Genomic DNA, 15,793 nt, shown 5'->3' on the forward strand with positions numbered 1-15,793 from the left:
TGGTGAAATGTGAAGTGGGGGAGGGCAATATCCAGAAGTTTGAGAAATCAATGTTCGTGCCATCAGGTTGGAAGCTACCTGTTCAGAATATAAGGTGTTGCTCCTCCAACCAGAGTGTGGCCTCATCACAACAATAGAGGAAGGAGGCTGTGGACTGACATGTCCCAATGGGAAAGGGAAGTAGAACTGAAATGGGTGGACACTGGGAGATCCAATGTTCTCTGGGGGACGGAGCATAGGTGCTCTGCGAAGCAGTCTTCCAATCTACGTCAGGTCTCACTGATATACATGAGGTGACACCGGGAGCACCGGACACAGTGAATGACCCCCAACAAACTCACAGGTGAAGTGTCACCTCAGCTGCTGGGACTGTTTGGGGCCCTGAATGGTAGTGAGGGCAGGGTGTAGGGGCAGGTGTGGCACTTGCTTGTGATTCTAATTTGTCTGCATGATTTCATGTCCCTTCTCCCTTTCGCCATCAGTCACACGTCATTTATTATCTTTCACATCTATCCGCATGGATTCTATCACTGCCTTCCCTACGGCAGTGTCCGCTTCCTTCAATTGTATTTCTTTATCATTGTCGCACCTCTGCACTTCACTATTTCCTTCTCTTCCTTTCCAAAATTTATTTTCACTTTGCAATTTCTGATTTACAGTCCTCATTTTTGTGCAGTCATGTCCCAGTAATGAGGTCTGTAACTGATGATCAGAGGTTATTTTATCATTCACTCTGTCGAACACTCATTTCGCCTCCTGCTTGAACTCCCCTGGCTCAGCTGCTTTACCTCACTCCACTCCACTGAGATTACAGCAGAAACACAAAGCCACCTCATTTCCTCGCACTGATTCTATATCTCTTCCCCTTTGCTCAGTTTCATGATATGGAAGGTGGGTCGTTGGGTGCTCTTCGCTCTCCTGATGATCAGCACGATTTCAGTCATGTGGTTCACAAGAGAAACGAAGGTAGGCTTATGGACATCAGTGAAATCGCTTTCAAATATACTGTCCATTTGAGGAAAAACATTTAAATACATGAGTCTCTTCTTATCCTATGGTAAAACCATACTTTATGCAAATGAGATGGCTCAGCTTTGACATGGTCTCTTGTGTGTAGAATGACTGATGTATGTATGGAATGCTACTTTCAGACAGAATTCCATTGTGAGTGGCCATCTAAACTAAAGCATTGTTGAAGAATCTGATGAGTTGACCATTGCCTTTTGCAGAGACGTGATGAATCTGATCTTTTCAGCCTGATGGTCCAGGAGGTAAAGTGAAGACTCCCAAATTACACTGACTGTGCTGGAATTTTACATCAAGTTCGAACATTCATTCTTCGGCACACCTTGTGCAGTGAGAATTAAAATGAAAACCGAACAAGATAATGTTGCCATCCTTCAAGTCAATGACTTTAATTTTTGATTTCCTTCTCAAAATGTTGCCCTCATTGATATCAATATTATGGCAGATTTATTTCTGCAGATGCCAACTGATCTGCTGGGTATTTCAATTATCTGCTGCTTTCATTTCAATAGGTACATATAGAGAGCTCGAGTTTCATAGCCATTCAACCATACCTGAATATGCATGAATATAGCCAAATGAAAGAGTGTTACTCTGGGGCCAAGGTGCAAAACACAGTACCAACAGTCACACACAGCACAAAGCACTATAATACATGTAAACTAACAAACATGTTTCTCTATCAGTAAAATACAGTCACACAAGACCCTAAGTCCCATGAATGTTGCAAAAATCTGCGGTCAAACAAAAAATGGCTTGTCTTCTGCTGAGTGAACACTGGGAGGCAGCACTGTCTCCAGTTTGGATGCTGTGCCACACTGCCTCCAGTGGAGGGCACCAACTCTGATGCCTCTCTCATGGGTGGCTGTAAACAGACAACACAGCTTGGGGCCAAGTCCTTGCTATGACTAAGGCTACACAGCTGTCCTGCCATCGGCCTATAAATCAGTGATACTGACCTGCAGCATTACACATTACCAGTCCCCAGCAGTGTTGTGCAACCTCAAGAAAAGCGAATAAGACAATCACTCACCGCTAGACTTTGCACACCAATGCCTCTCTGTTGCATGCAGCATCACCGTCCGCACCAGATCTGGCTCCTTCAGTCTCTCCACCAACGAGCAACTCGCAAATGGGTTAGACCAGCAGTACTTTCAGTTCTTAATGCTCAGCAGGTTCTTGCGACCCTGTTGGAGCTGCGGCAATCAAACGCGCCACTATCTTATTTTGCTTTTGTGTGTTCAGAAATATTGATACATAGTGATTGCTGTGATGAATTATTCAATATGGGTACTTTTGATGTAACTGTACAAAAGTGATAAAGGACAAAGAGCAATAGAAAGTAATATAGGAAACTGAATAAAATGAGTGATGCACAACTTTTTGCATCTTGTATCAGTCATCGGGGTGTGTGTATCTCAAAGCTGATCTGTGACTGTAACCCAAGATTGTACAATAAATCATCCTATTTGAAAATGACAGAAGCGGAGCTCTGTTGTTGTAATCATGAAGTTAGAAAACATAGATTACTCACTCCTAATCAGGTACAAATGATCAGGTGTCATAACATCCTTCATTTGATATGTGAGAAAGTGATGCAATATGACCAGAGTCTGGTTCGAGTTCATAATCTCTTCAGGTCACGGTTATCTCATGAGTGTTGATTAGCCACAGATATTTCCAGACGCAGTTGCCCCACTGATGGATCCAGACCTCTTAAACCTGAGCTTGTGAATGCTCTGAGGGAAGGAATGCTTAAAATGCAGCCTGACCCTGTCATGGGACATCACAAAGCACTTCAGAAACACGGAGTGGAAAACATTGCAATATTCCACTGTTCAGTTTACAAGATTGGTGTTTGGTTCCAGCAAATATGATTAAACAGCATCTTCACTCATTTCACCAAATTGTTGTAAGGTGTTGATGCTCTAATCCAGCTGCAGAAACACAGGAAGTGTTTCATATCTCAGAATCAGGTTTGTTATCACCGGCATGTGTTGTGAAATTTGTTAATTTAGCAATACATGGTAATATAGAAGTTTTAAAAAATACATCAATTACAGTAAATATATATGTATATTGAATAAATTAAAAATATCCCAAAAACAGAAGCAATATATATTTTTTAAAAGTGAGGTAGTGTTCATGGGTTCAATGTGCATTTAGGAATCAGATGCAGAGGGGAAGAAGCTGTTCCTGAATCACTGAGTGTGTACCTTCAGGCTTCTGTACCTCCTTCCTGACAGTAACAAGGAAAAGAGGGCATATCCTGGGTGATGGGGGTCCTTAATAACGGATGCCAACTTTCTGAGGCTCCACTCCTTGAAGACATCTTGGATACTATGGAGGCTAGTATCCAAGATGGAGCTGACTTATTTTACAACTTTCTGTAGCTTCTTTCAGTCCTGTTCAGTAGCCCTCCCCTATCCTCCATACCAGCCTGTCACAATGCTTTCCATAGTACATCTATAGAAGTTTTTGAGTGGTTTAGATGAGAAGCCAAATATCTTCGGTCTTCCAATGAAATATAGCCACTGTCTTGCCTTCTTTATAGCTGCATCAATATGTTGGGACCTGCTTAGATTCTCAGAGATCTTGACACCCAGGAACTTGAAACCGCTTACTCTCTGTACTTCTGATCCCTCTACGAGGATTGGTATGTGCTCCTTCATCTTACCTTTCCTGAAGTCCACAATCAGCTGTTTCATCTTACTGACGTTGAGTGCAAGGTTGTTATTATGATACCACTCCACTAGGTCTCGGTCCTGTACGTCCTCTCTTATCTATCTGAGACTCTACCAACAATGGTTGCATCATCAGAAAATATATACCGGCATTTAAGCTATGCCTAGCCATACAGTCATAAATTAAGTATAGAGAGATTAGAGCAGTGGGCAAAGCACACACCCCTGAGGTGTTCCAGTGTTGATCATCAGCGAAGAGGAGATATTATTTCCAATCCACTCAGATTGTGGTCTTCAGTTAGGAAGCTGCAGATCCAATTGCAGAGAGAGGTAGAGAGGCCCAGGATCCGAGTTTATAACCGAACTGTGGGAATGATGATGTTAAATGCTGAGCTATATTCAACAAACAGCATCTGACATAGCAGTTTTTATTGTCCAGGTGATGTAAGACCGTGTGAAGAGCCATTGAGATTGAGTCTGCCATAGATCCATTGTGGTGACTGGCCAATTCTAGTGGGCCTTTGGTCCTTGGTGAGGCTGGAGTTGACTCTAGCCATGACCAACCTCTCAAAGTATTTCATCGCCATAGACGTGAGTGCAACTAGACGATAGTCATTAAGGCAGCTCATACTGGTCACAGGTATATAGTTGCCCTTTTGAAGCAGGTGGGGACTTCCGACCATAGCAGTGGTAGTTTGAAAATGTCCTTGAATATCCCACCAGTCAGATGGCACAAATTTTCAGAGCCTCCCCAGGTACTCCATCGGGGCCTTCTGCCTTGCGAGAGTTCACTCTCCCGAAAGCAGCCTGACATCGGCCTCTGAGACAGTGATCACAGGGTCCCCTGGTGCCGCAGGGATCTTCACAGCTGTAGTAATATTCTTCCTTTCAAAGGGGGCATAGAAGGCATTGAGCTCATCTGGTAGTAATGTAGGAAGCAATGTCCCGCAAACCCTGCCAGAGTTGACGTGTATCCGATGCCACCTCCAACCATGCTCAGAATTGTATCTTCGCTCTTGAAATAGCCCTCCGCAAGTCATACCTGATTTTCTTGTGCAGGCCTGGGTCGCCAGATTTAAATGCCACAGACTAGCCCTCAGCAGATAATGTGCCTCCTGGTTCATCCGCAGCATTTGGTTTGGGAATGTACAACCAGTTCTCGTAGACAAACACTCATCCACACAGGTTTTAATGAAGTTGGTAACAACTGCAGCACACTCGTCCAGATTCGAAAGTGAATCCCTGAATACAGTCAATCTGAATCGCTGCGTCTGGAATGGAAGGGGTTAACCAGGATTCTATGAAACAAATGATTCAAGCAGTCCTAATGTCCCTTCTGATACTTCACCGTAGTTCTGAGATCTTCAATTTTATTTACTAGATACTGTACGATTCCCAGCAAGATAGTCGGTACTGGGAGTTGAAATCCCCATTTTCTTAAATGCACCCACATCCCTGATCGGCAGCCACGTTTCTTTGAGGAGTCAGAGAACCACACAGCATGAACTGAATAGATCACATTTCAATTAATATCTAACAATTTGACCAGGTGAACAATCATACGGCAGATTTATAAACCCAAGAGATTCTGCAGATGCTGGAAATCCAGAAAAACACACACAAAATGCTGGATGAGTTCAGCTGGTCAGGCAGCATCTATGGAAAGGAATAAGCAACTGATGTTTCAGGCTGAGACCCTTCATCAGGACTGGATTATGAGGACATGTTGTGGAACATTGTGAAAAGAATACAACCTCACCCCTTCTTCTTCTTCTATTCCCCACTCTGGCTTCTTACCTCTTCTCAGATGCCTTTCACCTCCACCTAGATTCCCTCCCCCTTCCCCTTCTCCTATGGCCCACTCTCGTCCCCTATCAGATTCCATTCTGTCCAGCCCTTAATTTATCCTACCCACCTGGTGTCACCTATCACCTTTGAAATATTCTCTTTTCCCTCCCCCCATATTTTTTTATTCTGGGGTCTTCCCCTTTCCTGCCCAGTCCCGTAGAAGGTTCACAGCTGGAAATATCGGCTGTTTATTCATTTCCATAGATGCTGCCTGACCTGCTGAGTTCCTCCAACTATGTTGTTTATGTTACCTCGGAATTCCAGTATCTGCATAATTTCTTGTTGTAATACTGAACATTGTGGAATTGGAAATTTCCATTAGCTGAGAAGGTGAGTGAGGGTGTGCTGGGTTAGAGGTGAGAGAGAACATAGGGGGCAATAGATACTGTACGTGTAACCTGTCCAAATTCTGTCCTGTATCATTCTATGAGAAATACTTAAGCGACTCACACAGACCACTTGCTGTCAAAATGGATTTGATTTGACTCAAGGACAGAGCTGACATGGATTTTACCACCGTGATAATGTGTAATGTGTAATTCGATCGACTATTTCACCCCAATACTGAACCGAAGTAAAGTGAAATCCCATCGTAGCTTTTGAAATTACACTGATCAATACAATGTATTTCAGAAGAGGTGAGTTTAAAAGTTGCCTCAAAAGATCTGACACAGTGTTCAATGCAAATGAAGCCATGTATTGCATGCTGAGTTTGTTGCATGAAAGGCCCCTTCTACGTCATGTCTGCTCCCTGCATTGCCCTCGAGAGGCAGGTTCTCCAAAACAGATTTGACTGAATTATCACCAAGGCAGATCCAGAAGGATATGCAAATCTTGGAGTGCAGGTCCATAACACTGTGAAGGTGGCAACATAGACAGATGTAATTTTGGTGGTAAAGCAACCTTCAGTCAGGACATTAACCAAAAAAGTTATGAATGCATGTAACAGCTGTATAAAACTTTGCTTAAGACACATTTGGAGTATGTGCATAGTTCTGGTAGCTACATAATGGGAAAGGTGCAAACCTTTCAGGGGAGCAACTGAAGAAAAGGTTTGCTTGCTTATTTCCTGGATGAGAGCATGTAAGTTGCATGCAGAAGTTGTATAAACAAGGATTGTTTTCTCTGGAGACTGATCAATAGGAATTTTTTTTATTTTGTGAAATATAACTATGAGTTTTTCATATTGTCACATATCACACTTCATTTGGTTTGCTATGGTTTCAAAATTGGACTTCCTGCTCCTTCCTTCCTTATTTTGATCTGACAGTTATTTTCACAATGTCCACTCTCTTATTTACACAATGATCCCTCTCCACTCAGATTCTATGTAGGGTCTTGACCCAAACCTTCGACAGTTCTCTTCCCCCTGACAGACGCTGCATGGCCTGCTGAGTTCCTGTGGGAGTTTTCTCTGAATTCCAGTTTCCAGCATCTTTGGTGTCTACAAATAATCACGCACTTTTCTGGAAATGATGCATGACCCCCAAACTGAAATGGATTATGAAAATCTCCCATACCGGTTGTCACTCACTGGGTAGGAAATGAATTAGAAGAATCAAAATCCACATTGTTTTATTTGCAGATACCAGGTCAGCACTGGTCTGTTCACAGCGTTCTGAATGAGGTAGCTGAAGAGATTGTGGAAGCATTAGCAGTGATCTTCCAAACGTGGTTCCAGAGGACTGAAAAAATACAAATGTCAGGCATCATTAAGAAAGGAGGGAGACAAAAGTGGGATATTATAGGCAAATTACTGACTTCAGTGGTTGGTAAGATGTTAGAATCTATTATTAAGGCCTGGATGGTGGTTCATAAATGATAGGTGCTGTTTTTGCTGCGACAATGCTCCTTGTAAGTGTGCTCAACAGTGAGGCGGGGGGGGGGAGGGGGCTTATCTGCGATGAACTGGGCTGTATCCACCACCTTTTGTAGGTTTTTCTGTTCAAGGGCATTGGTGTTTTTATACCATGCCATGATGCAACCAGTAAGAATGCTCTCCACAGTGCATCTATAGATCTTTGTAAAAGTTTTAGATGGCTTTTTGTTCTTTGCAAACTTCCAAGGAAATAAGGCACTGTCATGCCTTCTTTGTAATGGCAGTTAAGTGCTGGACCCAGGGCAGATCCAAAGAGGTTAATGTTACTGACTCTTCCCACCTCTGGATCCCCTGATGAGGACTGGCTCATGGACCTCTGGCTTCCTCCTCCATGGTCAATAATCGGCTCTTTGGTTTTGCTGATGCTGAGTGAGAGGTGGTAGTTGTGACACCATTCAGTCAGATTTTCAATCATCCTCCAACATGCTGATTGAAGACATACAAATGCTGAAGGAACTCGACAATACAGGCAGCATCTATATAAAAGAATAAGCAGTTGATATTTCAGGCTGAGACCCTTCATTGAACCCATTTTCAGGTCAGGGACCCCTCCTCAGATCTGGATAAAAAGTGGAAGACTGTCAGTTTAGAAAGCAGATCTTGTCAGAGGAAAGATGTGTAAGTTAAAAGACGATACAGTTCTGTCTCAGGTGATGAAACCCTGATTTATGGACACTTCTACATATGAACAAGACTCTGTAATATTACTTAATTCAAAAGTCCAATGTATGTCTATGTACATATATCTACTCATGACATGAAGATTGTCGATGTTGTGGATGGCACAGACGGTTGTTGAATGTTACGACAGGATAAAGACAGGATGCAGTGCTGGGTGGAGAAGTGGTAGATGGAGGTTAACACCGCAAAATGTGAAGTGATACATTTTGGATGATCAAACTTGAAGGTTAATGGCAGGATTCTTAATAATGAGGAGGAATCGAGGGATATTGGGGCCCAAGTCTGTGGTAGATTCCTCCAATTTGCTGTGCAATTTGAAAGGTTGGAAAAGAAGGTGTATGAGGTGTTGGAATTCACTAGTCAAGGGGATTGAGTTCAAGAGATGCAAGGTAATGTTACAGCTCTATAAACCTCTGGTAGGGTCACACTTGGAGTATTGTGCTCGGTTCTGATTGCTTCATTGTAAGGATGTTGTTGAAGTTTTAGGAACAGTGCAGAGGAGGTTTACCAGGATGCTGTCTGGATCAGAGAACATGTCTCATGAGGAAAAGTAAAAGTTGAGTCAGCCAGTGATTTTCTCTTTGGAGCAAATGAGGATGAGAGGTAAATTGGTAGAGAAGTGTAGAAGAGGAGTATAAGACATAGATTGAGTTGACAACCAGCACTTAATTCTCATCCATTTATGATGAGTGGAGGAAAGTTTAGGGGAGATGTAAGAGGTAGAATTTTTTTTTACACAGAGTGGTGGGTCCCTGCAACACACTGCAGGCATGGTGGTAGAGGCTGATACAATAGGGATACTTAGAGGCTCTCAGGTGGGCAAATACATATATGTATGAAAATATAGGGTTATATGCTGTGTAGGATGAAAGGATTAGATTGATCATGGGATATAGATTAGCACAACACTGTGGGGTGAAGGGCCTGTACTGTGCTGTATGTTCTCCATTCTTACAAATAGCAGAACTAGTTTCCTTTCTCTCCTCTTTTCAGAATTACTCTTTATTGTCAGTTTTATATGCAGTTGATGCCTTTCATTACAATACCATGGAGGTATGGATATGATATTGAGTGATATTTGTTGTGCTTTCTGACATACGGGTAAAATTGGCCTGTAGGTATCTGCAAAAACAGAACCCATTCATTACTCAGGGATAGTCCGTATGGAGATTGATTAAGATTGATCTGATTAGTTGATAGGTGAAGCCCAGCCCACCAGTGAATACATCGGCAAAGGAATCCTGGCACAAGAAAGCAGAATCCATCATCAAGGACCCCCACCATCCAGACATGCTCTCTTCTTGGTGCTGCCAATGGAAAGGAGGTACAGGAGCCTCAGATCCCACACTACCAGGTTCAGCAACAATTCAGCCATCAGGCTCCTTAACCAGCATGGATTAATTCCTCTCACTTCAACCCTGAAATGATCACTGAACACAACCTCTGAACTCACCTTCAAGGAATCTATAATTCATGTTCTCAGTTTTATATATTTATTTATTTATTGTATTTTCAGTTTGTCTTCCTTTACAGATTGTTTCTTTGTCCATATCTCTGTGTTAATCTTCATTGAATCTGTTGTATTTCTTTGTCCCACTGCGAACGCCAGCAAGGAAATGACTTTCTGGGTGGCATATGCTGACGTAATTGTATTTTGATAATAAATTTACCACGTACTTTTGGAACTTTGACAAGGTGCATGATTGCTGACCTTTCAGAACACATTTTGTAGAAATGGAGTGAGAAAGAGACACAAGAATGAAAATTTCCAATCACTGTACAAAGGTCTTAAAGGAGAATGAGCAATGGAAATACAAGTTGTGTGCTGAATAAAATGAGTGAGAGCTGCAAATTACTGCAGCTTGCTTTGGTCATCAGGGCATGAGTCTGCAAAGAGAAGGTATGACTTTTCTCAGTACTGATCTGTGACTGTAACCCATGAAAGTTCAATAAAGCATCTTATAAATGAGAGAAGGTGAACTGCATTATTGTTGTTATAATCAGTGTTGTCTATGGTGACAAATGCACTTTGCTGGTAGACGTAATTTGAATGTTGGACTTTGAAATGCACCATTCACAATTTGGGAATATCACATTATATCCTTCACCAGCTGTGTGAGGATGTGAAGCAGTAACACCAGAGTCTGTTTGGAGGTCTTGATCTCTTCAGGTCAGGTTTATCTGATGGGTGTTGATTAGCTGCAGATAATTCCGGATGCAGTGGTCCCACTTGTGAATTTGGGCCTGTTAAACCTGAGCTTGTTAAAGGTCTGAGGGAAGGAACTTGCTTTGTGTTTTTTCTACTGCAAATCAACACGTTTCACATCAGAAGGCAGTGTAAATAAATCTGATTCAGATTTTGAAAACGACCCTTTCTCTGAACCAGATACCCTAAAGCAATTCTCAAAGGACATGGTTCAAAATTCTGTGGCTCTTTACTTGACTTACAAAACAGAATTTAGGGAAGTTCCAATGGATGCCTGACGAAAACAAATTGTTCTATCATCTTCCTGCATTGCTCCATCATTTAAGACCAAAAGAACAAAAGAGATAGGAACAGAATTAGTCCATTTAGCCCATTCACTCTGCTCCACCGTTCCATAGAGACTGATTTATCATCTCCCTCAACCACATTCGCATGTAACCTTTGGACAATCTCACCAGTCAAAAACCTATCAAACTCTGCTATAAACATACCCAATTACATGGCCCCCATAGCTGACTGTGGCAGTGAATTCCACAGATTCATCACCACCTGGCTAAAGAAATTCCTCCTCATCTCTCACTTAAAAGGACCTCTTTGTATTTTGAGGCTATACCCTCTGGTCTGAGACTCCCCCACACTCTATTGAAGTTCGAAGCTCTTCACTGTTCAAGAGGTTTCAATGAAATTTCCCCATCATTCTTCTGAACTCCAGCAAGTACAGGCCCAGAGCCATCAAACAATTCTTACACATTAACCCTTTCATTCCTGGAGTCATTCTCATGAATCTCCTCTGGATCCTCTCCAGTTACAGAACATACTTTAATAGATAAGGGGCCCAAGATCGTTCACCATATTCCAGGTGAGGAACAGGATTTCTTGGAATGTATGCGGGATGGTTTTCTGAACCAACATGTCGAAGAACCAGCTAGAGAGCAGGCCATTCTAGACTGGGTATTCAGCAACGAGGAAGGGTTAATTAGCAATCTTGTCGTGAGAGGTCCCTTGGGTAAGAGTGACCATAATATGGTGGAATTCTTCATTAAGATGAAGACAGACATAGTTAGTTCAGAAACAAAGGTTCTGAACTTAAAGGGTAACTTTGAAGGTATGAGACGTGAATTAGCTAAGATAGACTGGCAAATGATACCTAAAGGGTTGATGGTGGATACACAATGGCAAGCATTTAAAGATCGCATGGATGAACTACAACAATTGTTCATCCCAGTTTGGCAAAACAATAAACCAGGGAAGGTAGTGCACCCTTGGCTGACAAGGGAAATTAGGGATAGTATCAATTCCAAAGAAGAAACATACAATATAGCCAGAAAAAGCGGCACACCTGAGGACTGGGAGAAATTCAGAGTCCAGCAGAGGAGGACAAAGGGCTTAATTAGGAAAGGGAAAGAAGATTATGAGAGAAAACTGGCAGGGAACATAAAAACTGACTGTAAAAGCTTTTATAGATATGGGAAAAGAAAAAGACTGGTTAAGACAAATGTCGGTCCCTTACAGTCAGAAACAGGTGAATTGATCTTGGGGAACAAGGACATGGCAGGCCAATTGAATAACTACTTTAGTTCTGTCTTCACTGAGGAGGACATAAATAATCTTCCAGAAATAGTAGGGGACCGAGTGTCTAGTGAGATGGAGGAACTGAGGGAAATACATGTTAGTAGGGAAGTGGTGTTAGGTAAATTGAAGGGATTAAAGGCAGATAAATCCCCAGGGCCAGATGGTCTGCATCCCAGAGTGCTTAAGGAAGTAGCCCAAGAAATAGTGGATGCATTAGTGATAATTTTTCAAAACTCTTTAGGTTCTGGACTAGTTCCTGAGGATTGGAGGGTGGCTAATGTAACCCCACTTTTTAAAAAAGGAGGGAGAGAAAAAACAGGGAATTATAGACCGGTTAGCCTAACATCAGTGGTGGAGAAAATGCTAAAGTCAGTTATCAAAGATGTGATAACAGCACATTTGAAAAGTGGTGAAATCATCGGACAAAGTCAGCATGGATTTGTGAAAGGAAAATCATATCTGACGAATCTCATGGAATTTTTTGAGGATGTAACTAGTAGAGTGGATAGGGGATAACCAGTGGATGTGGTATATTTGGATTTTCAAAAGGCTTTTGACAAGGTCCCACGCAGGAGATTAGTGTGCAAACTTAAAGCACATGGTATCGGGGGTATGGTATTGATGTGGATAGAGAATTGGTTGGCAGACAGGAAGCAAAGAGTGGGAATAAACGGGATCTTTTCAGAATGGCAGGCAGTGACTAGTGGGGTACCGCAAGGCACAGTGCTGGGACCCCAGTTGTATACAATATATATTAATGACTTAGATGAGGGAATTAAATGCAGCATCTCCAAGTTTGCGGATGACATGAAGCTGGGCGGCAGTGTTAGCTGTGAGGAGGATGCTAAGAGGATGCAGGGTGACTTGGATAGGTTAGGTGAGTGGGCAAGTTCATGGCAGATGCAATTTAATGTGGATAAATGTGAGGTTATCCACTTTGGTGGCAAAAACAGGGAAACAGATTATTATCTGTATGATGGCCAATTAGGAAAAGGGGAGGTGCAAGGAGACTTGGGTGTCATTATACACCAGTCATTGAAAGTGGGTATGCAGGTACAGCAGGCGGTGAAAAAGGCGAATGGTATGCTGGCATTCATAGCAAGAGGATTCGAGTACAGGAGCAGGGAGGTTCTACTGCAGTTGTACAAGGCCTTGGTGAGACCACACCTGGAGTATTGTGTGCAGTTTTGGTCCCTTAATCTGAGGAAAGACATTCTTGCCATAGAGGGAGTACAAAGAAGGTTCACCAGATTGATTCCTGGGATGGCAGGACTTTCATATGAAGAAAGACTGGATGAACTGGGCTTGTACTCGTTGGAATTTAGAAGATTGAGGGGGGATCTTATTGAAAGGTATAAAATCCTAAAAGGATTGGACAGGCTAGATGCAGGAAGACTGCTCCCGATGTTGGGGAAGTCCAAAACGAGGAGTCACAGTTTAAGGATGAAGGGGAAGCCTTTTAGGACCAAGATGAGGAAAAACTTCTTCACACAGAGAGTGGTGAATCTGTGGAATTCTGTGCCACAGGAAACAGTTGAGGCCAGTTCATTGGCTATATTTAAGAGGGAGTTAGATATGGCCCTTGTGGCTAAAGGGATCAGGGGGTATGGAGGGAAGGCTGGTACAGGGTTCTGAGTTGGATGATCAGTCATGATCATACTGAATGGCGGTGCAGGCTCGATGGGCCGAATGGCCTACTCCTGCACTTATTTTCTATGTTTCTATGTGATCTGATGAATACCTTCTAAAGCCTCAGTTCTTGGATAACTTCTCAACACCGAATGAAAAATGTTTTATAATCCCACCGTTATCCCACCGATTGGGATTAACCACAATGTTTAGACACAATGGCTAAGTGGCCTTTTCACTTTTCTTCACCAGACTCTTATTGTTGTTCATTGCTCTAGTTGCAGAAACAAAAATGCTTTGCTGAAGATGTTTTGTAACTCTGCACTTGTTCACATCAGTATATTGCACAATAGTCTTTGAGAAATTTTCCAAAAAGTGATGGAGCAATGCAGAAAGAGACGGGAACTTCTTTCAGTGTATAGCAACCACTGGTACTTCTCCATATTCTGTTAAGTCAAGTAAAAAGGATAGAAGTTCTAAGCACATCAATGTGTAATTTTTGTATTTTAAAGTATACAGTATATGTCTGACTATGCATCTTTGCAACAATAATTTCCTTCGGGATAAATAAAGTTTTAGCTTTCCTTATCTTAACCTCTCTAATCCTTCACTGAAGGTGAACATTACACAGTTGACAGCAGTGACTGATGCAATAAACTCAGCACTCATACTATGCAATGTACAGAATTTAAGCAGATATAAATTCATGGCTAATATGCTGCACTGTTTCCCCCTAGGACAAATGTAACAAACCCAAAGTAACAAAAGCTCTCTGTGTAAACTGAATTATTTTATCTTTTATCTATTTCTAAACAATTGCAAAGTCAGCAACAAAAATTCAGGACAAAATAAATGAGCCACATTCTTGGATCACCTCAACCCTCACACTACAATGAAATCAAAAGCAAAACATACAAAATGCTGGAGGGACTCAGCACATTAGGCAGCATCTATGGAAATGAATAGATAGTCAAGATATCAGGCTGCTACCCTTACTTACCTCCTCTTCTCAGCCTGTTATTTCCCCCTGGGTCCCATCCTCCTTTTTCTATGGTCCACTCTCCTCTCATATCAGATTCTTTTGTTTCTAGCCCTTGACCTTTCCCACTCACCTGTCTTTACCTATCACCTTCCAGCTAGCCTCCTTCCCTTCCTCCCAGGCTTTTTATTCCAAAACATTCTTCCCTCATTCTCAGACCTGAAGAGGGGCCTTGGGCCAGAATGTAAGTTATCTATTCTTTTCCATAGATGATGATGCCTGGCCTGCTGAGTTCCTCCAGCATTTTGGGTGTGTTGATTTCCAGCAAATACAGATTTTCTTGCATTTGCTATGAAATCAGAATTGAGCAATTAACATTTTTAGTTAAGCTTCAAGATGCCGCCAATATGTGGCGATTCTCCAAACAGCTCCAATGGGAATCATCAAATATTCCCATTTAGGACAACTGCAGCTAATTTACCAACATACAGTATGCCGGTGATATTAAACCTAATTCTGTATTACTCCTCCAATATGTGTGACACGTGAGAAGTGTTTTCACTTGTACTGAAGCTCTCCTCAGACTTCATCTGCCCTAGGAATCACGCAGCATGAATCTGGATTAATCACACTTCGACTGACGTTGAAAGATCTAACCAGGTGAACAGGGATATTGGGAAGCTAGCAACTGAGAATCTGAGCAAAGGTATGCAGGGTTGGGGTATAGAATTGATGTTTCTTTCTGAGACCCTTCATCAGGTCTCATGTCGTGGTTCTCTCGTGTCTCATTTTGATTGAATCATCACCAAGGCAGGTTCAGAGTAATGTACAAATCTTGGACTGTAAGTCCATAACTCCCTGAGATTTGGAACAGAGGGAGATGGTAAAGTAGGTGTTAAAGAGAGCTTATGGATTTGGATGAACATTTAACATTCAAGAATTCGTGTTGCAGAAGAAACTCATCAGATTGGTGGTTGTACAACAAAAGACATAGGAGCAGAATTAGGTCATTCTTCCTTTAGAATCTATCCTACCATTTCATCCTGGCTGATTTAATTTACCTCTCAACCCCATTTCCTACTTTTTCCCTGTAACCTTTGATGTCTTTTCTAACCAAGAACTTATCAACCTCTACTTTAAATATATCCAATGACTTGGCCTCCACAGCTGTCTGTGGCAGTGAATTCCACAGATTTATCATCGCATGTCTAAAAAAATTCTTTCATCTCTGTTCTATAGGAATGTACTTGTACTCTGAGGCTGTGCCCTCTGGTCCCAGACTCCCCTAC

At 42.1% G+C, this 15,793-nt stretch overlaps 1 protein-coding gene across 4 annotated transcripts in view; it reads left to right on the forward strand.

Moving 5' to 3' along the window:
* LOC140210049 (polymeric immunoglobulin receptor-like) overlaps positions 1–9,548 on the forward strand; it is a 30,457-nt gene extending 20,909 nt beyond the window's left edge. For 3 of the 4 annotated variants that reach the window (XM_072278824.1, XM_072278821.1, XM_072278823.1), the window contains 2 exons: positions 876–966; positions 9,312–9,548. In XM_072278824.1, coding sequence (XP_072134925.1) covers positions 876–966; positions 9,312–9,545 — 325 coding nt within the window. In that variant the 3' untranslated portion in view covers positions 9,546–9,548. Of the gene's footprint in view, positions 1–875; positions 967–1,229; positions 2,519–9,311 lie in introns of those variants that run through there. The other variant, XM_072278822.1, reaches the window with a different exon arrangement.
* Positions 9,549–15,793: the final 6,245 nt, after the last annotated feature.

Source organism: Mobula birostris, chromosome 14, assembly GCF_030028105.1.
Source record: "Mobula birostris isolate sMobBir1 chromosome 14, sMobBir1.hap1, whole genome shotgun sequence".
NCBI classification, from domain to species: domain Eukaryota; kingdom Metazoa; phylum Chordata; class Chondrichthyes; order Myliobatiformes; family Myliobatidae; genus Mobula; species Mobula birostris.